Source organism: Talpa occidentalis, unplaced genomic scaffold (genome assembly GCF_014898055.3).
Source record: "Talpa occidentalis isolate TD23 unplaced genomic scaffold, MPIMG_talOcc4v2.1 talOcc4.14, whole genome shotgun sequence".
NCBI classification, from domain to species: Eukaryota; Metazoa; Chordata; class Mammalia; order Eulipotyphla; family Talpidae; genus Talpa; species Talpa occidentalis.
The window spans coordinates 37,916,774-37,942,984 of record NW_023601433.1 but is presented as its reverse complement, the minus strand read 5'-3'; the positions used below and the strand labels follow the sequence as shown (position 1 = coordinate 37,942,984).

General features: G+C 41.9%; 1 protein-coding gene across 4 annotated transcripts in view; it reads right to left on the bottom strand.

Moving 5' to 3' along the window:
- Nucleotides 1–26,211, bottom strand: part of KIF26B (kinesin family member 26B) — a 563,425-nt gene that overhangs the window by 70,638 nt on the left and 466,576 nt on the right. For all 4 annotated transcript variants that reach the window (XM_054694956.1, XM_054694958.1, XM_054694957.1 and 1 more), the window contains 4 exons: nt 23,089–23,295; nt 17,694–17,787; nt 16,210–16,472; nt 12,976–13,159 (listed from right to left, as the gene is read on the bottom strand). In XM_054694956.1, the coding sequence (XP_054550931.1) occupies nt 12,976–13,159; nt 16,210–16,472; nt 17,694–17,787; nt 23,089–23,295 (748 nt within the window). The remainder of the gene's footprint in view (nt 1–12,975; nt 13,160–16,209; nt 16,473–17,693; nt 17,788–23,088; nt 23,296–26,211) is intronic.

Below are 26,211 nucleotides of genomic sequence, written 5' to 3'. Positions count from 1 at the left end.
TTTAGAAAGGATAATTATGTGCAGGGGTTAAGATGCAACCTATGAAGCAAGGGGTTAAGACGCAACCTATGAAGCAATCTGCAGCCACTGCAGCGTGAGTTAGATCCCTGGCCAGGGAGGAGACCCACATGGTGCATCAGACCTTCCTGTCTTGCCTGCTGCTCCCCTCAGCAGTGTATTTCAGTCAATTTGCCTGTTCTGTTCCCCACTCTGTCTCTGGTGAATCCTCTCACCCCCCACATCTCTGGCCTGTGCCCCAGCTCTTGCATGAATAAATAAATCTTTTTAAAAAAAGGAAATGATAATTATGCAAATAAATATGTATTACCCTGATAGATAAATCTCTTTAAAAGAAGTTGACTATTAAAACAAAAATATTAACAATGTAACACATGGGTTATAACAGATGCAAAATGTAAATGTTTGACAACTATAGCACAAAGGTTGGAGTGGGGGCCTCTCTGGTGGTACAAGGAGTTAAGAACGGCACTGAAGCTGTCCAAAGCCTCTGCAGCACGAGTTCCATCCCCAGCCGGCCAGGGAACTATCCACATTGTGCAGCAGACCTCTCTGGTCTTGTCCACTGCTCCCCTCATCAGTGTATTTTTCAGTCAATCCGCCTTTTTTGCTCCCCACTCTGTCCCTATTGAGTCTTCTCACCACTCCCTGCACCTCTGGCCCGCACCTCAGCTCTTGTATGCATAAATAAATAAATATTAAAAAAAAAGTTTAAAGTGGAGAAATGGAAGTACTCTACTGTTAGTTTTTATTCTATATATGAAGTGGTATAATAGTGCTTGAGATAAGATGTAGATACTACTTTAGCTCCTAAAGCAATTTCTAAATAACAATGAATATAGCTGATAAACCAAAAAAGAAAAAATAAAGTGGAATCATTAAAAATGATGAATAAAAGAAGGCAGTTAACAGAGAAAAGGAAAACAAAGAACATATAGATTAAATAGAAAAATATTTTGTAAGGGACCAGGAAAAAGACTAATTATAATAAAGTAAAAATCAAAATCAACAAGCAACTATAAGCCAGAGACACACTACGGGGGGAAGGGGGTATGGGGAGAGGAAGGATTAGGGTTAAAATAAGGGGAGGGTGCAATTGTATGGGGAATATAACCAAAATGAAAATGCATACATTGTGCAAAGATGAAAAATGATGAAAGCATTATGTAAAAAAATAATAAAAAAAGGAAATATATTTTGAATGATAAATATTACTAATTGCATTAAATGTAAACACATTTATTAAAAGGCAGAAATAGATTGGATAAAAAAGGCCCTACTTTAAGTTATCTGAAAGAAATGCACTGCAAATGTAAAGAAGCAATAGTCAAAAGTATGGAAGGGGTTACCCCATACTAGCAGTAGCCATAAGCTTAAGAAGGTAGGAATGGAAATATAAATATCAGACAAGAGATATGTAAGGAAATAATGTTATTAGAGGCAAAGTGGGATGGATGGTTTATAATGATAAACGGGATGATTCATCAGAAGGTCATAACAATAAAAATTTTTCATTAACTTAATAAAAGAGGTTGAAATACATAGAGCAAAATCATATATAACTTCAAGAAGAAACAGGCAGTCCACAATTATAGTTGATAATTTAAAAAAATAAACCTTTTCTTAATATTTGACATTACAAGTAGTGAGAAAACCAGGAAGAATATAGAAAATTTGAACAACACTGTCAATCAATTCATTCTCTCTGACATATAGAACACTCAATCTAACAGCAACCTAACAATACACATTCTTTTGAGGGTCACACAAAACATTTACCGAGATAGGCCAGCTTATCCATAAAACAAGTAAATTTTATAGGATTCATATCATTCACAGCATGTTTTCTGACACAACAGAATTAAATTAAAAGTCAATGTAAAAGAAATCTGGGAAATCCTCCAATATTTCAAAGCTCCAAATACTTTCAAAACCTCACAGGTCTAAATAACCTATAGTCAAAGAAGAAATCAAAATGTAAATCAGAAAGTGTTTTTAAGGGAATAAAGATTAAAATACAACATATCCAAATCAGTGAGATTCCCCTAGAGATGTACTGAGAAGGAAATTTATATATAGCATTAGATGTTTCTAGCAGGAACAACAGAAGCCTCCAACGAATGCAAAAAAAAAAAAAAAAAAAAAAAAAACAAAAAAAGGTTTGCTTCACTAAATAGCAGAAAGGAATTAACAGGATATCAGAAATTAATGAAATGGAAAACTAAACAATACAAAAAGTCAATGAAACCAAAAGCTAGTCATTTAAGAAGATGAATAAAGTTGATAACTTTCTAGTATGACTGACAAGGAAAGAGAAGAGACAAATTATCAATGCTGGGGACAAGAGAGGGTGCCTCAGTTCAGTTTATGCAAAATATAGACATGACAATAAGGAAATATGAGTAAATTAGACAATTGGAAAGAATGGACAAGTTTCTTAAAAGATATAAAGTACCAAAATTTACTCAGAAGTAATACACCATGTGAAAACCATATACTCAATAAATAAACAATCCATATTTAATCTTTTCATATGAAAAGTTTCAGGGCTAGATACATGCACTGGTGAATGACACCAAATATTTAAGAAAAAATACCAACTCTATACAAATTCTTCCTGAAAGTTAATAGGGGAGAATACTCCCCAACTCAATCTATGAAGCCAGGATAGCTTGATATCAAAAACAGACAAAGAAATTATAAAGAAAAAGGAAAAAAAATGAAGATGAATAGCTCTTGCAAAATTTCTAAGCAAATTATTAGGGAACCACATTAGAAAACTGTATCTAGGTATACAGGATTTAACTCTGAGTGAATGTAATTTATCCAATGAATGCAAGGTTGACTAACAAAAATTAATGTAATTCATCATTTAACAGACTAAAATGAAAGACAATATAATTTTCTCAATAAATACAAGGAAAGCATTTAAAAATGTCTGATATCCATTCCCCAAAATTTTTTTCAGCAAAATAGAAATATAAGTCAATATCCTCAGTTTGAGCTTTAAAATAGTGTTCATGAAAAATCTGCAGTTAACATCATAATTAATGGTAAAAGACTAAATGCCTGCCTTTTACGACAAGCAACAAGACAATGATGTTTATTCTCACCATTACTTTTATTCAACACTGAATTGGACATTCTAATGAATGCAATAAGGCAAGAAAACTTAAAATGGTTTGCAAAGAAAGATTGCAAAGACAGAAACAAAATTCTCTTTATCGGAAGATTACAAGATCATCTCACAAGACTCCCCCACCCGAAAAAAAAGCAACTATAACTTATAAGTGAGTTTAACAAGGTTGCAGGATCCAACATCAATAGACAAAATCAATCACATTTTTATATAGTAGTAACAAATGCCTAGAAGTTAAAATTTAGAATAATGATTCACAATAACATCAACATGTGAAATAAGGATACACCTAACAAAAGAAAGATACCCACATTGAAAACTATAAAACATTGCTGAGAGAAATAAATGGAGATCTAAAAACCTAGAGAGATAAACTTTGTTCATGAGTAAGAAGACTCAAATTGTTATGATGTCAATTCTTTCCAAATTGATCTACAGATGTAATGTAAAATCAAAACTTCAGCAGCTTTCTTTGGTATAAAGTGATTATACAGAATCGATTTAGGATTTTATATTTTTATATTTATACAGAAATGCAAAGAATCAGAATACTGAAACAACTTATAAAAAATAAGCACAAGGTTGGAAGACTAACAGTATCTTATTTTATGGTTTATTATAAAGCCACCATAATCAAGACTGTGGCATTGGTGTAAAGATAGACAAATAGATCAATTGAACAGAATAGAGAGTCCAGAAATAGACCCACACACAAAAAAGGATAATTTTTGACAAGGTGCAAAAATTTTAGTGGGAGGGACTCCTCTGGTGGCACAGCAGTTGAGTGTTGGGCTGAGAAGCTGTCCACAGGTTCTGCAGCGCCGGTTCGATCCCTGGCTGCTGGTGAGGGTCCCACATGGCATGCAGACCTCTCCTGGCAAGCCTGTTGCTCCCCTCAGCAGTGTATTTCATCAGTCTGCCTGTTCTGTTCCCCGTTCTGGCTCTGGTGAATTATTTCACCCTCCCACGCTTCTGACTGTACCCAGTGCTTGTATAAATAAATAAATAAATCTTAAAAAAAAATCAGTGGGAAAGGATAGTTTTTACAACAAGTGGAACCATAAAGATTGGATAGGCCAAAAATCCCTTCAATCTCTATGTTGTACAAAATGTGAAAATTAAAAATGAACCAAAGATTTAAATGTAAAACCTAAAATTATTAAATTTATAGAAGAAAGCATAATATGAAGCCTTTTTGGTTTTGCTAGGCACAGATTTCTTAGATATGACACCAAAAATGTGATTTATAACAGAATGCATAGATAAAATTCGATTTTATTCACTGATAAGAAAAATAATTTCCTATCATATATTTTATAAAGGATTTGCATTCAAAATATATAAAGAGCTCTCAGAACTTAATTATAAAATAAAAACATTGTTTTAAATGGCAAAACACACTTCACCAAAGATGTATGAATGCCAGTGAGCATATGAAAAGATGTTAAAAGTCATTGGTCATTATTAGAGGAATGCAAACGAAAACTGCCATGAGATACTGCTACATACCTTTTCTAAAAAAAGGTTTAATTAAAAAGACTGACCATACTAAGTGTTGGTGAGGATGCAGGGGAACCAGAACACACATGTTCTGCTGGTGGTAAGTTAAAATGGTACAATCACTCTGGGAAACAGGGCAATTCCTTAAACAATGGCACATGTATCTACTACATGGTTTAGTCTCTAGTTATAGTTATTTACCAAAAAGAAAGGGAAATACATGCCTGTGCAAAGATTTGTTTTGTGAACTCTCACAGTACTTTCATTTGTAATAGCCCCAAACTGAAAAAAATCACGGGTGTCCAGCAGCAGGTGAATAAGACTGTATGATATGGTTCACATTCAATTAAAAAATTGTGTTAACTATTACAATATGTAATGTAAGCGAATGTATAGGAACTGATGTCAAATGGCAGTTGTCTGGACATGGGAAAGGGATGAGAGAAGAACAGGGAGATGGTATTTAAAGAGTCCCAGGAAAATTTTTAGGGGTGATGGATACATATGACAAAACTGATCAAATTGTACACATTAAGTATCCACATATTATTGTGACTCCAAAATATCTAGTTAAAGCTGCTTAAAATAAGAGGGGAACTTGTCCATGATCCTACTGTGTGGTAGAGCTAGGATTCAAACCTTCAAGGCCTGTGTTGTTCATCTGATACCATGTGACCTCAGCCAGCTCCTGAAACAGCAGGAGCTATTAATACATGCTGCCTTTTATGCTACACTCCACTCTTCCTGTGCAGGGTACCTCTGGTTATATTTCCCTTCCCTTCTTCCCCAGACCTTTGGATTCCTAACTTCAAGGTGCTCCAGCTCACACCATCACACCACCAATAGGAAGGCATCCTATTCCTTCTGCCTGCCTCTACTCTGCATGGAAGGAAAATAGCAAAGGTGGAAATAGGAAGTTCCCAGGTTATTTGGGACAAGGTGGTTGAGAATGTTGACGCAGGAGGTGGGATGTGGGCATGTCTAGCTTTTGGTGAATGTGGGAGGAGAAGGTAAGTATCTGGGATGTGTGGGCAGTTTCTGAGACACTGCAATGTCTGGGCAGCCACACATCTGCAGACAGAGATGTCTATGCTGATGTAGGAGGCTCTGATGTAGGAGGGTGAGTTTCTGCTGTATGATGAAAACTTTCAAGAACCACTGTATTAACTGTAATCCTGCCTCTGCCCCATCACACTGTCAATTTCCACACCTAGTACTGAGGAAAAAAAGGTTATGAATTGTACAGAAAACACAGCAATGTAATTCAGGTTCTCTCGTTACTCTGTACCACAAGAGCAAAAAACCTTTCTCACTCAGGACTTTGTATTTTGTTTACCTTCAACGAGCTGAGTAAAAAGCCTTAAAAGGAAAGGTATAATGTTACTTCTCTTTTATCCCATTTTGTATCATGCAGATCAGGGCATGGCAGTGTGCTAGGAAAATAGTTATTTTTAAAATGAAATACCATGTTTTGCAACCTAATTATACAGACAGACAGGAGAAACTCAGATATTCCACGTGCATCAAAGATTAAAGGGCAAAAACAGGGACCCATTTGGACTTTCTGACTCTAATAGTCCATTTGATGTAATGGAATAAAATGCATAATGTACATGTAGTAAAACAGAACACAGAGAACAAAAGACACAGTTTAGACTGTGCCAAAGAATAATATTATAAAATACCTATAATTATACCTGCATGACTCAAAATGAAAGTCACATTTAGACAATGGAAAATCGACTCTGCTCTATACCCACTGGAGTTTCAGTCACAGAATTCTCAATTTTATACACAGTGCTTAATCTGGAATAGGTGTATCCACGCCATTTGCTATTCTCAGTAATTTACATGACTACAGGTGGCTAGAGAGAAAGCAGATCTATAATCAATGAACTAAATAAATGGTAATTAATAGCAGGTAGATGCCTCATCAACTTTTCAGATTTGTGGGGTCACAGCTGCAAGGTTAGAGGAATATAACTCAGTTGGCTTTCACTAATTATTTATATTCTGCATGTATATCCATGTCTAGACTTTCACAAACCGAATTACCCACATACTTCTTCCCCTAACAAGAGGCAATATACTAATTTTACCCCACTTCCGAGCTACTCTCCAGCTCATGTTCACTGAGTACCTGGGAGGTGGCCAGGAAAAGTTCATTTCTCCTAAATCTATCACTTAATTCTTACAATAGTCCTGTAATGCAAGAGTCAGCTCCATTCTATAAATGAGTAAGTGGTCATTTAAATAAATTGCTCGAGATAGCATAGAAAATTACATGTGAATCTAAGATGAAAATCCAGAGCTAACTCAAAGCATGTTGAAGCTCTTTTAAGTCACCTTTCTACAATTTTGTGGTTCCTAAACTTTGTTGAATATTAAAATCACCTTGCAATCTTTTGAAAAATGTGAGTTCCTGGTTGCCATCCCCCAAACTTTCTACTTTAGTTTGGAAGTCTTTGAAAAACACTCCAGGTGAGTCTCATGTACTAAAACTCAGGGACCACAGTCTTAACACCTGGCCAGTTTGCTCAGTCGCCCCTGCCTCCATCAGCACTCTCTACCACGTGGCCCGATGCCCAGCACAAGCAAGGTGCTCATGGCCCGTGTGGCTTTTATTGTGTCTACACCCTTTTGCTCCAAAAAATGAGCAAAGTTCCTGCTAATCCTAATTATGCTACAAAAATGTAATAATTATGTCAATCTTGTGTAAAGAGAGTTAATGTTTCTATAAAAAGCAACTCAATGCTTTGGAAAAGTGTGTGGTAAAAATCAGCAGAAAAAATTTTAAGACTCTAGAAAATGTCTATACTCAGTTGGCTGCACAAGGGTCATTTTAGTTCTTGCACAACTCAGAAGAAAATTAAAGCAAAAATAGACAATTAATATGAGTGTGGTTTACGGAAAGTGAGAACCTGAAATTGAAAATTCATTTCAAAGAGAATATCATGATCCCCTCCCCCCCCAGATGTAAGTGGATGAATGAATAAATACACATTTGTAGGTTTTAAGTTGAAGTAAAATCTTTATGACATGAAAGTACCATTTTATATGATTTCCCCTTTTTAACTAACTTTGATAATTAACTGACTGGTTAATTCCTGATGGTGTTACAAGAGAAGGCTTCTCTTAACTCACGCCATCTGCTTACAAGAAAGGTAACTGGATTGTCTTTCTTTTTCTGAAATATAGCTGATTTAGACCACAAATTCACTGTTTACAAATCAGCACTCATTCCATCTGATTTAACACGTAAAAGTGGAGCCCTGAGCTGCCAAGACACTACAGCACCGTGGACCATCCTATAATGGGGCTGCGACAAAATGATGAATGACTGAAATACAAAGTGGAATTGGGTAAAGACGTAACGTCCCTAAATTTCCATGGGACTTAAAGGAGAAAGATATTGCACAGAGGGAAACTCTGCCTGGCTTTATAGAGGAGGGAGTTCAACAGGGAAGACCTATTGTTGTTGGCATATTTGTGTCTTCCCTTCCTGCCAAGATGAGGCAGCGCTGACTGTGGTGGTAAGAAATTGAAAATAAAAGTATGAAAAGACAATGGACAGGGTTCCAGTTGGTGAAGTCCCAGAACAGGCAGAAGGAGACAGGATAAAGCAGACCCAGAGATGGGAGGAAGTAGACCTAGAGGAAAGGGATAGAGGAAAACTGGTGTCAGGGACAGGAGATTTTGGGGCTACGATGAGAGGAGAAACTGAGGCTATACAGTTATTTGCTGAGAATGAAAGAGCAGGAACATGAGGCTGTAGAAGAAGGTTTGGAACTGCTGCTGTGATAGGAAGGCTGTGAGAGATTGCTCTGGAATTCCAGTAACGGGCACTGGGTGCAATATTGTCTCCAGGTCAAAGATTTCGACCAACGGGGAGACAAGAGTCCTAGGCACCTGAGCACCCTCTGACATGGCCTTGCTCTCTGTGAGGGCTTTGCTACGAGGGGCCGCCGACTCTGTCTCCTTCAGAAGCAAAGTTTTTCCTAGACCCTCTTCCCACCTTCACTGCCCAAAGGAAAGCCTGCTAGAGTCCTGGTTACCACATAGCCCTGGAGAGAGCATTCAGCTCATTCCAAGAAATATAAAGAAAGAGTGATTCATTGTTGAAAGTAAACTGAGATTGAGGAAACAGTCCAATCAGACTTGTAAACAGATGAGTGCAGGCACAGCTGGAGGCCCACATGCACACACATGCACCCGCACACACAGCCAGCCCAGCCCCACGCTTGGCCTCTAGGCTTCCCTTAGAAGCAACACCGTGAATGAACAGTCAGAGACTTAATGTCATTCTTGACCCTGGATAATGGTTGCTTGTAAACTGAGATTATTCACCAAAGTGATGCTTTTAAAAACTCATCTTTATTAATAAGACACGCAAAATCTCTGGATCATGAATGTAGTACCTTGAAGTATCACTAGTACTATCTTGCTTTAGACTTCTAATATGTCTGTCTTTATGAAGAGCAGCTCCTGATCATTAGGCCTTAGGGTGTTTCCAATGCCAATGCTAGAATTTCCAAGGTGGTGGGGAGGGGGGTGTTTCAAGTCTTTATAGTTTTGCTTCACAAAGCAGGGGAAGGCTCCATGACAGGAGAAGAATCAGCCTCACGAGTGCACCACAAACCTTTTAAACCAGGGAAATATTTTTTTAAAGATTTATTTATGCATACAAGAGCTGGGGTACAGGCCAGAGATGCGGGGGGTGAGAGGATCCACCAGAGACTGAGTGGGGAACTGAACAGGCAGACTGACTGGAATACACTGCTGAGGGGAGCAGCGGGCGAGACAGGAGAGGTCTGCCTCGCTATGTAGTTTCTCCCTGGCCGGGGATTGAACTTGTGCTGCAGAGGCTGCGGATTGCTTCATAGTGTGGTGCTTAACCCCTTGTGCCACCAGGGAGGCCCAGGGAAATATTTTAAGCTTAACCTAGTGCTACCTGCAAGACAGCAATGAATCAACTTAGAGCTTTCTTTTCCATCTAAATTGGACGTGTTTAAAACATTTTTGTGTGTCTGCTTAGATGTGCAAGTGTGTGCGTATAGAACTTGTGGGTGTATAATTCAGGTGCACATATGCACAGTGTTTACTTCTTGCAGAGAGAAGAGAGACCTCTTTGAATCCATCATCTAAGCTTCCAATGGGCAGCTAATAGCAGCTTGCTCTGCTCTCTGCTTCCCTGCAGGGTGACTAATTAATAAACTTTCCCTTAATTGAGTTCTGGCTGCCAGATCCACAGGGATTATTACTTATATATAAGTAAACAAAATTTCCATTTTAAACAACACTCCAAATCTCTTCATTATATTTTAAACAGATATAAATTCACTGATGTTAAGATAGTCATGGTGGGAGGCTGTATACACTCTGGCCTGGATTCCCTTCCTTGCAAGAGGCCAGTTGCTCTGGCATGCAGGTAACACCCCCAGTTCCTTTGGGGCTCACCTGGGCCCCGTATCTGCCCTTTCTTGCCCCTTCTTTATTCTCATCTACTGATAACTCAGACAGTATCTGCAAACAGTCCTAGAAGCCATGAATGTTATTTGCCTTTTCCTTTAACCTGAATTTATTATTTAAAAGCAATTCCCTTTCACAATTTATAAAGAGGAAGAAGATAAGTTTTATGTTAAATATTTAATTAGTGCCCAGGTTTGTTAAGTACCTATGTCGGATGGATTGACAGGTTTAGGGAAGGTCCTAATCCACACTGCTGTAGAAGTTGAATTTTAAGTTCTTGCAGCTAAAGTATTTTAATTAACCCTATGTTTTCAAGTCTCTTCGCTACTTTCAGATTCCAAATTGAGAACAGAACCATGAAAAAAAATTACAAAACTAAAACAGACCTGTTGCTAGGTTTGAAACCTAGAAAGAGATTGTTCTGCCTCTTCAGTTTTTCTGCTCAGTGCCATTTGGAAGTTATTTGGCTCAAGATTAAGATCTTTTCCAAGTTGTCTTTTGCTGAAAGTACAAGGATCCACTGCAGGCTCTGATTATTATAATTATTGACAGCTTAAAAGAATAAAATAAACATGTTTTAGACCCCCACATTCCCGCTGTAAGACATAACCCAGAAAAAAATAGAGCAGGATTTAAAGCCAGTTCCCAGATTGTTAGGAGAAACGTTGAAAAAATTCTGTTATAGATTTTGAAGGTTTGGATCTTCTTATCCCTATCCTAATCCCCGGTTTCCCTCTTGAAGGAATTTACTATAAACAGAAGTGTTAGATATGGTGTGAGTCTGTCATTAAAAATCAATCTCCCCTGAAAGATTTCCACTCAAAATACTTTGCTCATCCCCAGTCAGACCTTTCTCCTCATCACTGGTTGTCAAGGAGACCCAGTCTTCACAAATACGGCTCCCTGCGAGCCCAGCACACTGCCAGTGCCAGGAAGCCAAGGCTGATAGTCATGCAGGTTGGCCTTGGTTAGTGACACTCCAGCCCCAGGCCAGGGAACATGGTGAGATTTCAGTTCTAGGGGATAGGGTTTAGGGGCAAGTCTCTATATCCAGTCAAAACTAAAGGAGGAGGGGCCTCCCTAGTGGCTGGGGAGTTGAGCACAGCGCTGTGCATGGCCTTTGCCGCACGAGTTCGATCCCCGATGGCTGGGGAACAACCCACATGGCACAGCAGACCTATCCTGTCTCGCCCGCTGCTCCCTCAGCAGTATGTTCCGGTACATCTGCCTGTTCTGTTCTGTGCTCTCTCTAGCGAATCTTCTCACCCCCTGAGACTCTGGCCTGTACCCCACTTCTTTAAAAAAAAAAAAACACTAAAGGACTAAAGGAGGAGGCAGCAAGGAAAACAAGTGAATGACTGACACATGTGAAGCAACATAGATGAACCTCAAATGCAGGAAGCCAGACAGAAAAGAACACATATGGAACATATCATTTCCTTAATAAGATATTCTGGATAAAGGCAAAACTGTACAGACAAAAATCAGATCAGCAGTTGTTAAGGGTGGGAATAGATGGGACTGACGGGAAGGGTCTGGAGGGAAGTAGCATTTTGGTAGTAGCATTTTTTATATCTTGATATAGGGGTGGTGACTACACAACTGTATAGATTTGCCAAAACTCATATAACAACACATAAAAAGGGTAAGTGTCTCTGAATATAAATTATGCTGCATTAAGCCTAAATTCAAAAAAAACAACCATGGTTAAGGAGTAGGACCAACAGCAGAAGACTGGGTCAACAGAGGGGCTCAGATGGAGGAAGGGAACTTCACTTGGGGTGACAGAAGCCCTCCAGAATACTAGTTTCCAATTCTTTGTGCCACAATGAGACTTAGGGGCAAATTGGGAAGCCCATTCATAGATCCTAGTTGGATGTCTTCATTCCAGGATCCATCTATAATTAGGTTTGTTGATTGCCTCTTTTTACTCAATTAGCTTCACAATTTCTAAACACCAGAGTTAGTTTCCTAACTTGGATTTTTGTTAATTTTTTCTGGCAGGCGAAGTCATTAGACAAACAGAGTGAGCCCTGCAGGTCACTGCTGGGGTTTTGAAAGCCCCGTGGAAGTGGGCATTGAGACACTGTGGAAGCTGCTGTATGGCTAGTCCAGACCTTTGGCCACACTTAGAAAACCTTCAAACCACATTTTTGAAAATCCAGTGAGAACAACAGACCACTTTGTCTGGTCCAAGATCCCTAATGGGACACAAAGGAGAACACGCGTACTAACTGTTGAGTACAGATATTCACTACTTGGCGGAGAAAGGATAGAGCACTGTACCAAGGTCAGTGCCAGCTTTGAAATCATGACCCAGAGGGTACCTTATAACCATCAAATTGGGTTCCTGGCAGTGCAGCTGGCGCACAGAACAGGCCTTGCACCCTGGATTTTTCCAGGGAAATGTCACTGATGGGCATTACCTGAGAGAGGGAGGCAGCCAGAGTCAGGTCAGTTATTCCAAAGTCTGATTTATAGACTTAAAAATATGACTTTGTTTCTTTCAGGCCCATACAATGGACTCAAGCTAATGACTTGGTAACATATGGCCTGGGGGCTCTGATAGATGAAATGTTGGTCTTCCATGATGAGCACCATTAAGGTTTGTGAACTAAAAGATACTATTAAGCAATTGTTTCCTCTAAGTTTATTCTCTTATGTTCCCATGGCAATTATATTCATAATTTATCTTAGATGTGCAAAAGTAAGCTCTGGCCCGGATTCTACAACTACCTGGAGTTACAAATGAGTGAACTCTATGCAGGTGAGTGGTTGCCCACAGTGAGGGGCTGCTCACTAGACTGAGGGCTGATGAGGAGGTGCGAGGACAGACATGGGCCACTTACTTCCCCCCTTCCCGCTCTTCTCCATGCGGTACTGGTAGATGTGCAGGGTGAAGAGCATGTGTGAGTTGCGGTGGTCGTCTTCGTCGCAGTCCTGCTGGTTGCCCCGGCGGGAGGCTATGGCCGCGTCCAGGAAGAAGGCAGCCTTCTCTGCTGTGGGCGCTCGCAGCTCGCTCTGGTTCTGCAGCTGGAAAACACAAGCTAAGAGCTGAAGTCTCTGGCTGAGGAAAGCTTGCCTGCTTTGTGCCTGGCTGTCTGTCCTGTGCAGCAAGCTATGTGCCTCTCAAAGGCCAAAAGTCCTTCTGGAACAAGGACCTATACTCATGTGCAACTCTCAGCTTACCTTATTTCTGAAAATTAATACTGAGCACAATTATTGGATGACATGCATTTTTACTTGTTTTCCAATTTAAAATAACCTGCAAATAATAGGTGTGAAGAGCAAATGGTTGTAGTGTCTAAGTGCTTAGTGGACTGGTGGAGTCATCCTGGTCTCTGCAGAGAACAGCAAAGCAATATCCTGGGCTAACCATGTACCCAAGAAAACATGAGAAGCTGCGTCTTGATTTCAAAGACTACAGTGTCTGGAAACAGGTAGTTTGCAAAACTTGATGTAGTCCAGACACCACTGGTATTCCAAAGAGGTAAAACTATCTTGGTTAGTTTTAACTCAACTCTCAATTTCTCTAGCTATTTAACAAAAGCCAATTAGGCCATATTTACTAGCACAATTATAAAGAAGTAGTAAATGTAAAAAGAGTGACAAAGATGGGAGTGATTAAGAGATGATGCTATGTTGGGCCTCCCTGGTGGTACAAGGGGTTAAGGCTCAGCACTGTGAAGCTATAGGCAGCCATTGCAGGACGAGTTCGATCCCCGGCCAGGGAGCTAACCCACATGGTGCAGCTACATGAAAACACCTAAGACACTTGAATGTCTAATCTATGTAATTTAAGGCATGTCTATTTTTCTTTAATTCGTAAGTTCATGTTCATGGCATAATCATTAATTTATTTAAGAAAGTACTTGGGCAACATGTTTGACTCCAGTGAGATCCCTCGGCAATGACAGTAAACCTTAGCCAGGATAACATCATAAGAGTGTGACAGAGCTTCGTGGGTAGATTAAAAGAAACTCCTATTTCTGATTTATTCAGAATTAGTACAAATCCTAACAATTTTCTACTCTGCTGTACCTGATCTACAATTGTGCACTGTGACGGTGGATATGTGGATACTGACACAGTCAAAACCTTCAGACCTCAAGGAGAAGTTCTATTTTCTTTTTTGTACTGACTATGAGGGAAAAATAAGCTAATTAATTTTTAAGGTTTTCAACAAGAAGAGTTCAAATAAGAGGATATTGCTCTCTTCTTATTAGCATTCAGTTAACCAGATCTTTCACCTAAATGGTACTTTAGTAATGGGGTCATTAAGAGAATGGAGGTTGAGGTCATAGCGTAATGCTTGAACAGGTGCAGTGGTAGGGTGACAGTGATTTTATGACAGGTTCAATGTGGACCCCACCTGAGTGCAAACAGTGGTTCTAAGTGTGATCCCTGGACCAAGAGCATCACTAGTGAATTTTTAGACATGCACATTCTCAGTCTCTAGCCCAGCTTCACTGAATCAGAAGTTCTAAAGCTAGAGTCCAGTGATCTGTTTTAACAACTCCTCCAGGTTACTCTGATAGAGATTAACATTTGAGAATCCCTGGATTAAGTGTACTCAACCAACTAGTTTGCATTCTAATTTGATGCTTGAAGAATAAGGAGTTAGCCAGATGAAGAGCAAGAGGGGAGGAGTATCCCATGGAGAGGGAACACAATGTGCAAAGGCACAGAGGTAGGAGAAGGATAGTGGGTCCATTAGAGCCTTGCTACTGAAAGTGTGGCCAATCATTGGGAAGTTTGTTAGAAACACATACTCAGGGACCCATCCCAGACCTACTAAACCAAGTCTGCATTTTATCAAGATCCTAGTGATCTCATATGCACACTGAAGTTTCAGGGGCACTGCTTTCTTAAAGGACTTAAATATAATTTCAGAGGAGTAACAAAGATGGGAGTGATTAAGAGATGATGCTATGTTGGGCCTCCCTGGTGGTACAAGGGGTTAAGGCTCAGCACTGTGAAGCTATAGGCAGCCATTGCAGGATGAGTTTGATCCCCGGCCAGGGAGCTAACCCACATGGCGCAGCAGACCTCTCCTGTCTCGCCCGCTGCTCCCCTCAGCAGTGTATTTCAGTAGACCCACCTCTTCTGCTCCCCACTCTGTCTCTGGTGAATTCTCTCACCCCCCCACACCTTCAGCCTACACCCCAACTCTTATAGGCATAAATAAATGAAATAAATCTTTTTTAAAAGAGATGAGGCTGCAAATATAGGCAGGGGTCAGATTATGTAGGATCTTGCAAATCATGAATTTTAGATAGGAGAATTCTGGTGCTTTAAACGAGGGATGAACACAGTCAATTACGAGTAGATGGGTACAACAAAGGCCACTGGGGTATCCTCAACTGTGAAAACCATCCTACATGGGATGAGGCGGGTACTTTTCAAACTAACACCTATCCTAAGAAAAGGCACATCAGATAATGTTAGAAAATAAAGCTGACTTCTAAAGATTTGAAGAATTGATTATTCTGGATATAAACCAGGGGACTCTGGAGTCATTCCTGAATTTATTGTTAAACAGCAAGAGAGAAACAGTCATAACAGGCATGACATCCTGAAAAGGCAAACCGGAGTTCCTCTTGGCTTCATAGTTCTAGCAATTATATCATGGTTCTAATTAGAAAGTGGTTATTAGTTTTTCCTATAGCACTACTAATCCGGCTGTAAACCAGGGCCAGAAACAGTTTATAGAGCCATAAACAGCCTTGGTAATGACTGTAGCTATTTGTGCAGAGCAGTAAATATTTCGGTTTGTTGTTAAACAAAAGAAAGATTGTACTTTTTTTTTAAAGGGCGTAAAGAAAGTGAATTCAATTTCCCCCAAATGCTACAATTGTGGTTCCTGCTCATTGTCAATTAGCTTCAAGGTACAAATATTTAGGTTTGGTGAGCAGATGGCCCCGCAGCTGCAGGCCATAAAGTTCCAGTCCACTTTAAAGTAAACACTTGTAAGCCTCCTCAGTTTACATGTTAAGTGAGTCACAGATTGAACTGCCCCAGCCTCCAAGGGAGATGGGAGGCACCTCAGTGCTAGCCGAGCTCCAGAACCATCGCCAGCTCACCTGCGTGCCACAGATGGGGTCCTCGCACAGATACACGCCTGGGGACTGGCCATCCTGCAGGCTGCCTGTGGCCACCTCGGACAGCAGGTCCCGAAGGTTCTCCTCTTTGCCCCACACTTCCACTGCTGAGATCCGAACTGAGAAGCGGGCTCCAGTCTTTTCTTTCCGTTCATTTATGAGCTTGAAAAGCCAAGAGATAGCACAGGGGATGATGCCCAGGTTCTGCATGGAATCATCCTTTCCGATCATCGTATAGGATTTCCCTGGGGGAGCAGGTGGGAGAAGAAAAGCAGTTTGAGCTTCCAGGCATCATTTTAAAGAGTCTTTGGAATAGATGCCAAGGATGCAGGAGAAAGGCACAGGGGGGTGGGCAAGGAAGAAAGGCAAAGAAAAGGTGAGAAGAAATATTAAACATCTGACAACAGCAAAAGACATTTTCTAGCACTGCTGATTAAATGGCTATAATAAAGGATGGTGGAGTCTGAGATTAAATCACACTTTAGCTGAAGGAAGATCCCAAATACCATAAGCTATCCAGCGTCTGCACTGTTCCACACAGAGTGGGAAGGTGAGGATCTTTTATCACTATTATGGTTCCTTTTATCACCACTCCTCAGATTAAATCCACATACTTACTTACACTTTATATCCTTTATCAAGTTAAATCTGTGTATACTTCTATAGCATGAGCAGATTCCAATAAAATCTGGATCACTGCTTTGATCAAGACTGGCAGTGAGAGGAAATGAGCTTTCTGGCCCGGCCTGGAACTGGCCTCCACTGTTTACAAGGTATCATTGGAATCTTTGCCAAAGGACACTTTTGGGAGCTCCCCAAATTACTAACTTAACGTGCATGTAAGGTAAAACCTGGTGAGCAGATGGCCACAGGTCAGAATTAAGACTGCTCAATCATCAAAACCCTAGCGGGGCGTCTGCTTCCTCCCTTGGAGGCTGCGGCGTAGGGCTATTCCCGCAGCTGTGTGTACAGGAAGCCTAGGGTGTTCCAGCCTGCTCTCCCCAGGCAGGTCCCCACACGCTTTTGGGCTTTGCTTGGAGGCTGCTCCTCTGGCTTTTGGCTTTAATGTTGGTCCATCCATGAACCCTAATCCTCAGGGGCTGGGGTCGGGCGGGGGAGGGGGGGCAGAGTAGGGGCCCTATCTGCTTTTATCTGCTTTGCCACAATCCCTGCTCAGAAATTTACATTTTCCTGCTACCTTTCAGGGCAGGACTCTGACCTCAGCCAGGTGGAACAACCCTGCTACTGCTTCATTTATCTCTTAGACTGCGAGGTTTTCCTCGATGATTGGGTGTCACTCAGGATAACATCTACATTTGCACAGCAGAAACGGTTGTGATTACTCAGGGCAGCACCTATGAAAAACAGCCTTCCTGTCATTGGAGGACTTCGGGACCAAGACAGAAGAATGGATGGCGTGATTGGGAACCGGAAGAGCAGCGCGAAGGAGTAAAGCTCTCACTGACCCAGCTTGGCGTGGCCGAAACAGAACACACAGCCATCTGCCCCGTTGACCACGGACTGGATCACCTCAGCCACGGTTCCAGCACACACTTCAGCCTGGCAGACACAAGAGGAGACGTGAGTGGTGAGTGGGCCATCAACAGAAAGAGAAGCCTGCTTTGCTGGGGCTCGGGTCCCCGAGGCACTGCTGTCCAGGTTGTCAGCCTGGAACAAACTTCTGGAGGTGCTCAGAGGCCGTGTGCCCCTTACAAGTCTGTATGTTACACACGTGAACCCAAAGCTACCTTTGTGCTAATCTGAGGTACGTTTCAGCTGCTGCCTGTGCAGCCCAGGGAGGAACAGGCTGCCGTGGGGACACAGGATGCCGGATGTTGTGGGACCCGTGCCCTTCCTGGGCCTGCCGTTCTGGCCTCCTGGACAAGGCACCTCAACTCTCATTCACCCTCTGCTAACTAGATCCTTCCTTCCTTCACACACACACACACACACACAAACACACACAGCTTATTTATTAAAGGAAAAATAGATGATGTGCCATTTTGGTAAAGCGAAGCCACCTTGAGAAAAGTTCTAGTTCTAATGTAAGCAAGAGGTGTCTCCTCCACATCTGCTTTCTCTCCCAGTTTCCTTTTCCTTTTTCTTTTCAATCTACAGCCACCTCTTTCCACAACCAGCCTCTTCTTTCTTTCATTGAATGAAACACATTTAATGTATACAATATCAATCTTGTTTGGCATTATGTTACAACGTGTTGTCTGGCATGTTGTGAGCCTCTCATCTCCAGCTTGATTATTCAAATACAAAAAAAAAATACCTTTTGTATTTCCTTATTCACACACAATTATAGTTCTTTGAATATTGTCAACATATTAACAAGGATGTAAAGCAAGATTACTTCATTAAAATATTAAAAAATAGTACTCTGCAAACAAGAGGCTCTCACTAAATTTTGTGGAAGATGAAGACTTTCTGGTTAGCAGCTGAGGCTTTTGAAGCAGCAGGAAGACCAAATTACTTGCTGTGTGCTGTGGATTTCATTTCTGTTCAGTGCCGGAGTTAGTGTCAGACCTGGTGGAAGAATGCAGAAGCTGCAGGAGCACATGGAGGCTGTGTGAACCCCAGCACCCTGCTGCATGGGAGCACTATGCCTCTCCTGGGGCCTGAGACCGCAGCCCAGGCAGCGGATGTAGTTGTTCAGCTCAGGCTGCATCGCACAACGAACCTAAATATTTGGAAATCAGTTTTCTCTCCCAAGCTGAAATTGAAAAATTGCACTCCTCACGACTGTAAGTCATCCCCGTGGCCACTTCAGCAACTCTGTTGGGGGCTCCCCTGAGCTGAGTGGAGAGCAGGACAGGGCTGCTGTGGGACTACCATGCCACAACACCAGGACCTAGGCAAGAGAGATCAGTGCTGAAACTTGAAACAGAAGCAGCAGAACCTTGATGCAGTTTGCCAGAGGCGCTTCTGCATGGTGAAGGGAAGTTATTGTGAATGAAATCTACCTTCTTTGCACATAATGTGAGTTAGGGGTTAGGAGGCTGCTAGCCCACCTGGGCCACCCATAAAATAAACTGTGTTCAACTCAAGGTCAGCAGGGAGGATGCAGGTCATTTGTGGTGTGTGGCCAAAGTGCTAATGCAAACTCACCTGCGCAAAGGTTCAAAGATAGACAGGAGAGCCCTCACAGGGCACTGGATGGAAAAGCCTCGCCATGCAGAATTCTGGCTCAGTAGCCACTGAGCAGACAGTGACCTGAGATCAGTCTGGTATTTGCTAGAAAGTGCTGCCTTTTACTTTGGGCCTAGAGCGGCAAACAACCTCCCCCAGCACAGAACCTATGGGTAGGGTCAGGTCTGCAGGAAGCTTCTGCTCATAGGCCTGTATTTCCCCACCCCCCACATTTTCTCCCCCTTCCTCCCCCACCAAATTTATATGTTGAAACCTAACATCTGATATGAAGGGATGGGATCTTCGGGAGATGATTAGGTTATGACTATGGTGCCATGAGTGGGATTAACATCCATATAAAAGAGGCCCCCAAGAGCTTTCTTGCCCCTTCACCATGTGAGGACACAGCAAGAAGACAACTGTCTGTGAACAAGGGAGGAGATTTGTTGCCCACATGGACCAGGACACCTCCCCAAAGTCAGATCAAGCAGAGGTTTTCACTAGCAGTGGGTGGCTGAAGAGTGTCACGGCCACTTATGGGTAATAAGGTTGATTCATAGGGATGTTCTAATCTTTGCTTAACTTCAGGAAGCTGTTGTCCTGACAGATGGAGGGAAAGCAATATTCACAACTCCCTGCTGTGTTTCAGGCCAACAGCTAGGACCAAGAGCAGAGGCCCACTCTACGCTCCCTGCTTTGGAGACCCAAAGGGTGCTCACCCGCTGGGGGCTGAGTTTGGCTATGACTAGCAGCACGATATTACTATTAACAATGATAATATAATAATTAATAGTGGTTATATAATAATATAATTAACAATGTTATAATAAAGTTATAATTATTATAATAGTAAAAGCTATTACTTTTCATGTCAACACTCACTTCTGGCTCTATCCTAAGCATCCTAAGTATCAATTTAATGAATCACCATAGGCTAACGATGTACATCCTGATTTTACAGAGGGGGATGCAGAGAGGCAAAGTAACTTGCCCAGGGCATACTGTTAATAAACGGGGGTGGGAGGTAAGAGGTAAGAGGTAGACTAGACTGAGTGGGACACAGAGAAGTCAATGGGAAGGTTCCAGGAAAGTCATCTGCTCAAGACAAAGACTGTTGTAATGAGGCTAGGTGGTTAAGTTGAGCTCACACTCTAAGAACATGAGAGAAAAAAACTAATCCAAACTTTTCTTTGACAGCTGCTTATGCAGATACTGCAGAGCTGAGCTGAGCTCCAAGACTAGCTGGGGTTGGGAGAAACAAATGGAGAAGTTGGGCTACCCAGAGGTGAGGAGCTGAAAAACAGAGATTCAAAGCTCCAGCTATCTGGAGAAGGGCCTCCCTCTTCACCTTTTCTATATACAAACTGCTCAGGAACCAGCCCATGAACTTCAGTTGTGTCCACATATCCTTGCCTTTAGCACACTCCTTAGCTATTGAGACGTAACTCTTTTGTTCTCAAACTCAGTCGCCAAAACCTATATAATCCCATTCCCTATCTTAATTGAGGAGATAGATTTTAAATTTATCCCCTACCTCCTTGCCAATCGACTTATAATAAAGCTTTTTTTCTTTTCTCAATGCTTGATGTCCTGGTCTCAGTTTCTTGTACATTCAGTAGGGGACCCATTGCTGGGTAACACTGTGGACAAAGGCCTTAATCTTTGAAGCTCAGTTTCCTTGTTTATAATGTGAAAATAGCACGCCTTCCTTTCCTACACTACTGAATTCTAGGAAGAGTCAAACAGGTTAGTGTATATGAAAATGGACAATTTATATAGAAATATAATTTATTATAATATTGGAAATTTTAACAAAAGCAAAACATTCTGAAATGAGTACAACAGTAATATTGAGCATAGTAAGCTCTGGAACTAAGTGTGAAATGTAAATAAAGACTAACAATAAAATGACTCCTTTTCCTGGAATAAATCTAAAGTGCATTAATAATCCATGCTCAACACAGGATTTGTTTTGGAATTCATGCAACTTAGGGAGAGTTGCTTCTGAAAAGTTTTAACTGACTTAATTAAATTATGTGTAGGCCATTTATTAGACCAATATCAGGTTTAGATTAGTGAGTTCATTGGTTGGTATAATGGTATAATGCACAAAAAATGTACTGAAGAAACCATGGAAGTTACTCATAAAGTACTCTGTGTGCTCATGATGGTAAAACTCCTCAGGGAAACCACACGCTAAGCTTCTTAATGAATGGGACCTATGACATGTGCTGTGTGTCACATAGGAGCCTGTGTGAGCACCACCACTTCCTATACTCAGATGCAACATGAACGAATGAACAGGAGTTGGCAATGGCGGCTAACAGCACCCATGTCCTCAGGTTCTTTGACAGGCTGCACTTACACTACCACACATTGTTTTGCATAAATCTTGGGATTTTCCAGAAATTTATCAGGAAAATGCAGGTGTCTTGTCAAAATGTTGGCAAAGGAGGCCACAGTGTACCTATAACCTGGGTTGTAGATTTCTCCTACAAGGTTCAGTTGCACTGATTCATTTCAGACCCCACCAGATGGTATAACTGACTCTTCTAACAGACATCTGTTCTTACTGTGATTGGTTCCAGGAGCTTTGGTCCAGGAATCTTGGCAATCTGGACACCCAAATAACCTCCAAATTATACTCACAGCCACAATAAGTATAAATTGCCACAATTCTCCACCCCTCCCTATGTTCATGGGTCTGGCAATGTGACCTTACAATTGCTCCAATCAAGAGGTGGGGCCTCTTCACGACTCTTGTATGTGTGCCAATAGAACGGCGGAAGTAATAATGTCTCAGTTCTGAGCTTAGACCTCAACATGCCTTTATGCGAGGTCCTTACCACTGCCATGAGAGTAAACCCAAGCTAGCTTGCTGGATGGTGTGAAACAATGAGGAAGAGAGACCAGGTGACCTGGACAGGGTCATTCTAGGCCAGCTAGAGCTGCCAATTCCCAGATGTGATAGCATCCAGACAAAACCAGCAGTTTCCTACACCCTCCCCCCCAGAGCTGATCACAGACACATGAGTGAGCTGAGCGAGCACCAGAAGAACTTCTCACCTGACCCAAAGATGCAAGATCAGCAAAAAATACTTATTGTTTTAAGCCATTGAATTTTAGGGTGGTAATGCAGCAATAGCAGCCTTATAACAGCTATCTCCAGTATCTCTTCTTCCCCATAGGACTTCATGCCAGCCTGGTCCAGGCCATAGAACTGCATGCCAGCCTCAGTTTCTTTGCCTTGAACTCCAGTTCCTCACTGGGACTATAGACCTGCCCTCAAGATCAGTGTGACAAACATGTTTTTCTCTCTTACATGCCCACACCCAGAGGCCCAGGCAGGAGTGAGGTCCTAATGGTGAAGCCACTGGTACCTCAATGCAGTTGTTTCTGAATTCCAGTTCTGCTTGCTATCGTATGCCAGCCACTGACTAGCTCGGTCTTCTTTTTCCCCAAGGGTATAATTTTTTTGAAATACTGGCATAATTATTCTGTCCCAAGTATGATGCCAGTAATTCAAAAGGACTGAACTATTCAATGGAGCTCAGCTATCCTGTAAGAGGTACCTGATGGGCATCTCAATATTACCTTAATTGAGAAAAATGAGAGATGTTGTGTCCATGGAGGAGCTGGAAGACCATTTTCATAGGTCCTAGTGATCGAGTAAAACCTTTCTTAAGTAATCAACATCGCCTGAGTCTGAGCTGGGTATAGACTCACCTGAGAGGCATCTTGTGGAAAAACCGCATCAAAGGCAAACATCTTAGGAGGGACTTGGTTGCCTCTCTTTTGGAAGGCGTTTTGACCTCCACATGTCAGGGGATCGTATAAGGTGATTTGCTTCTTCCGTGGATCCACCTTTAAGAAAGAGCTGGATTCGGAGGTATCACGAGCCAGTGTGGAACAAATGCGAAGCATGACCTTCACCTGTTAAGAAACAAAGGCAGAAATGCCATGGATTAAGAGAGTTGGCTACTTTGTGATGTAGCTCCTTTCTATGTGCTGGAAACAGAAGTATACTCAGCAGCAGAGAGTCCTCTCATGAAAAATTATGATGAGATGCACAATGAATTAGCAACATAATCCTCAGCGGGTCATGGGAAACTGATTTATTTATAATTACCAGGTAGGCTATTTTGATATGTCCATTACTTTATTACCGATATGGTACATCATGTTCTTTGTCTTTCTATTAATATAAATTGAAAATTAACTGTGCCCTGGTGGCCCAATTACATAGATGAAAAGGTAATCTGGACTGCCAAGCTTTTGGGACTGGTGTAGTTCCCTTGAAGCTCACAGATCAATAAAACACAGACATAAAAGTTAGCTCCGTAATTTACTCCTCGCCCACGCATCAGGACACTTGGAGACAAAAATCCAGTTATTAGTGTCATCATTAAAGGCTTGTGAAATGGTCTGCTTTTAATGACCAGCATTTGAAATGTGTTCCAAGGCGCAACAGTGATGAAAGATTTGTTTGAAAACATGTTATTTGGGATCCCATTGAGTGCAGAGAAGTTGTCATTTCAGCGAATGAACGCTCATCTCCATGGGAAACGGGAGGCGGCACTCCTTTAACCCACCTCCTAAGTAATTGAACACGGACATTTCTAGTGTTCATGACCAACCTAGCTCCACCTCCACCACTAAGCGTGGTGCTTACGGAAATGCACTGCCTGCGAGAGAGGAGCAGAAGTCAAGCTGAAGCCACACACAGCTCTGAAGGCTCAAATCCTGGGGAAGGAACAGCACTTGCTCTTACCAGCTCTTTGTTGCTAGGTCGCTAGTGTGGCTCAAATGTGTGGAGCACCCAGTGTGCCAGGTGCTGAGCTAACCATTGGGGATGCAAAGACAGATAATACAGAGAGTAGTAGGGCAGACAGACACACACACACACACACACACACAGATTTTTGTAATGTAATGTGGCATATTTTGAAGCTATGTGTAGGATTATTTTTATTTATTTGTTTATATTTAAGATTTATTTCTTTTTTATTTATGCATACAAGAACTGGGGTACAGGCCAGAGGTGTGGGGTCAGGGGTGAGAGGGTTCACCAGAGACAGAGTAGGGAACAGAACAGGCAGATTGACTCAAATACACTACTGAAGGGAGCAGTGGGTGAGTCAGGAGAGGTCTGCTACGCCATGTGGGTAGCTCCCTGGCTGGGGATGGAACATGTGCTGCAGAGGCTGCGGATAGCTTCATAGGTTGCGTCTTAACCCCTTGCGCCACCAGGGGAATTATTTTTAAACTCCTTTCTGTGTCTTGTCCTCTTCAGCTAATCAATTGTTAGGTCTGAGAAATCTCAATCATACAACTTTTGAGAGAGGGACTATAAATCTTTGAATACATATTTCAAATATACAGAAGTGCTCAGAAAATAGTTGTACTGTGCATAAGGTGAGAACATCTCCTTGGCCCTGCCACTTGAGGTTTGCAAACTAATTTGCAGTGTATAAAGCTGAACTGTAAAGAACTCCTGGGGCACCATGCCCCAGCTGGGCTTTTTCTCATCACTTAAGCAGACCAAGCACTCACACTCCGGAAGCTGGGGTCACATGGAAGGATAACCTCAGGATGAGCCTGACTGGTCAAGGTTCAAATCTTAATTTATTTTTTGTTTGTTTACATAAAAGAACTGGGGTGTAGGCCAGATGTGCGGGGGGAGGGGGCGGGGAGTGGTGAAAGGATTCACCAGAGACAGAGTAGGGAGCAGAACAGGTGGATCTACTGAAATACACTGCTGAGAGGAGCAGCGGGTGAGACAGGAGAGGTCTGCTGCTCCATATGTGGGTTAACATCCTGGCCGGGGATCGAACTCAGGCCATAGTGGTGATAGCACTGAGACTTAACTCCACAAGGTTCAAATCTTGATTTTGAGGTCATAATGATAGGGGCTGTGTATGCGAGGGCTATACTATTATCTACAGTGTCAGACATAATCCTCTCAACAAGTCAGCATGTTGGGAAACTTATCCAGATTGTATAGATGAGAAAACAGATGTCACGGAAATTACCCCGAATCAGTGAACCTGTGGTGGTGAGGCTGGCCTCTGACTCTACCTCTGACTCCACACTGCAGCTTCCCATACAGTCCAACTTCGTACAGCCCCAATTTCCTCACTTGTGTACTAGGTTCTGCTGTAAGAATGAAATGAATTGACATGCGAAACACTGAGCACGGTGTGGGGACTAATGGTTCTCTGCCTCTCTTTCCTGCACTTGCCTATGTCAAAATGATAAGATCCAATCATTTCTAATCAGTGCTAATGATAAGGTTTTAAAACTCCTTGCCCTGGATGCAGGATACCATGAATCACAAACTAGATGCTATGGGGGAGGGCCTCCCCGGTAGCGCAGCGGTTGAGCGCTGGGTTGCGAAGCTGCCCGCGGCCTCTGCGGCGCCAGTTCGATCCCCGGCCGCTCCCCGGCCACCGGAGGAGGGTCCCGCATGGCGCGCAGACCTCTCCTGCCGCCCGCTGCTCCCCTCAGCAGTGTACTTCGGTCCTTCTGCCTGCTCTGCTCCCTGCTCTGGCTGAGGTGAATTGTCTCACCCTCCCGCGATTCTGACTGTACCCAGTGCTTGTATAAAGAAAACAAACAAACAAACAAATTAATAAATAAATAAAACATGCCTCTAAAAAAATAATAAAATAAAAAAATAAAAAAAAATAGATGCTATGGGGGAAATCACTGCAGACAGAGCTAGATGTTAAGCTTAGGTCTTACAGGTCTCCTATTAGTAAAACATCACCAGGTCCGTAGTCACTGTGCATGTGACAATGAACACCGTGTCTGCCTGTATTCTATTCGGGCACTTTTCTTGTTCACTGT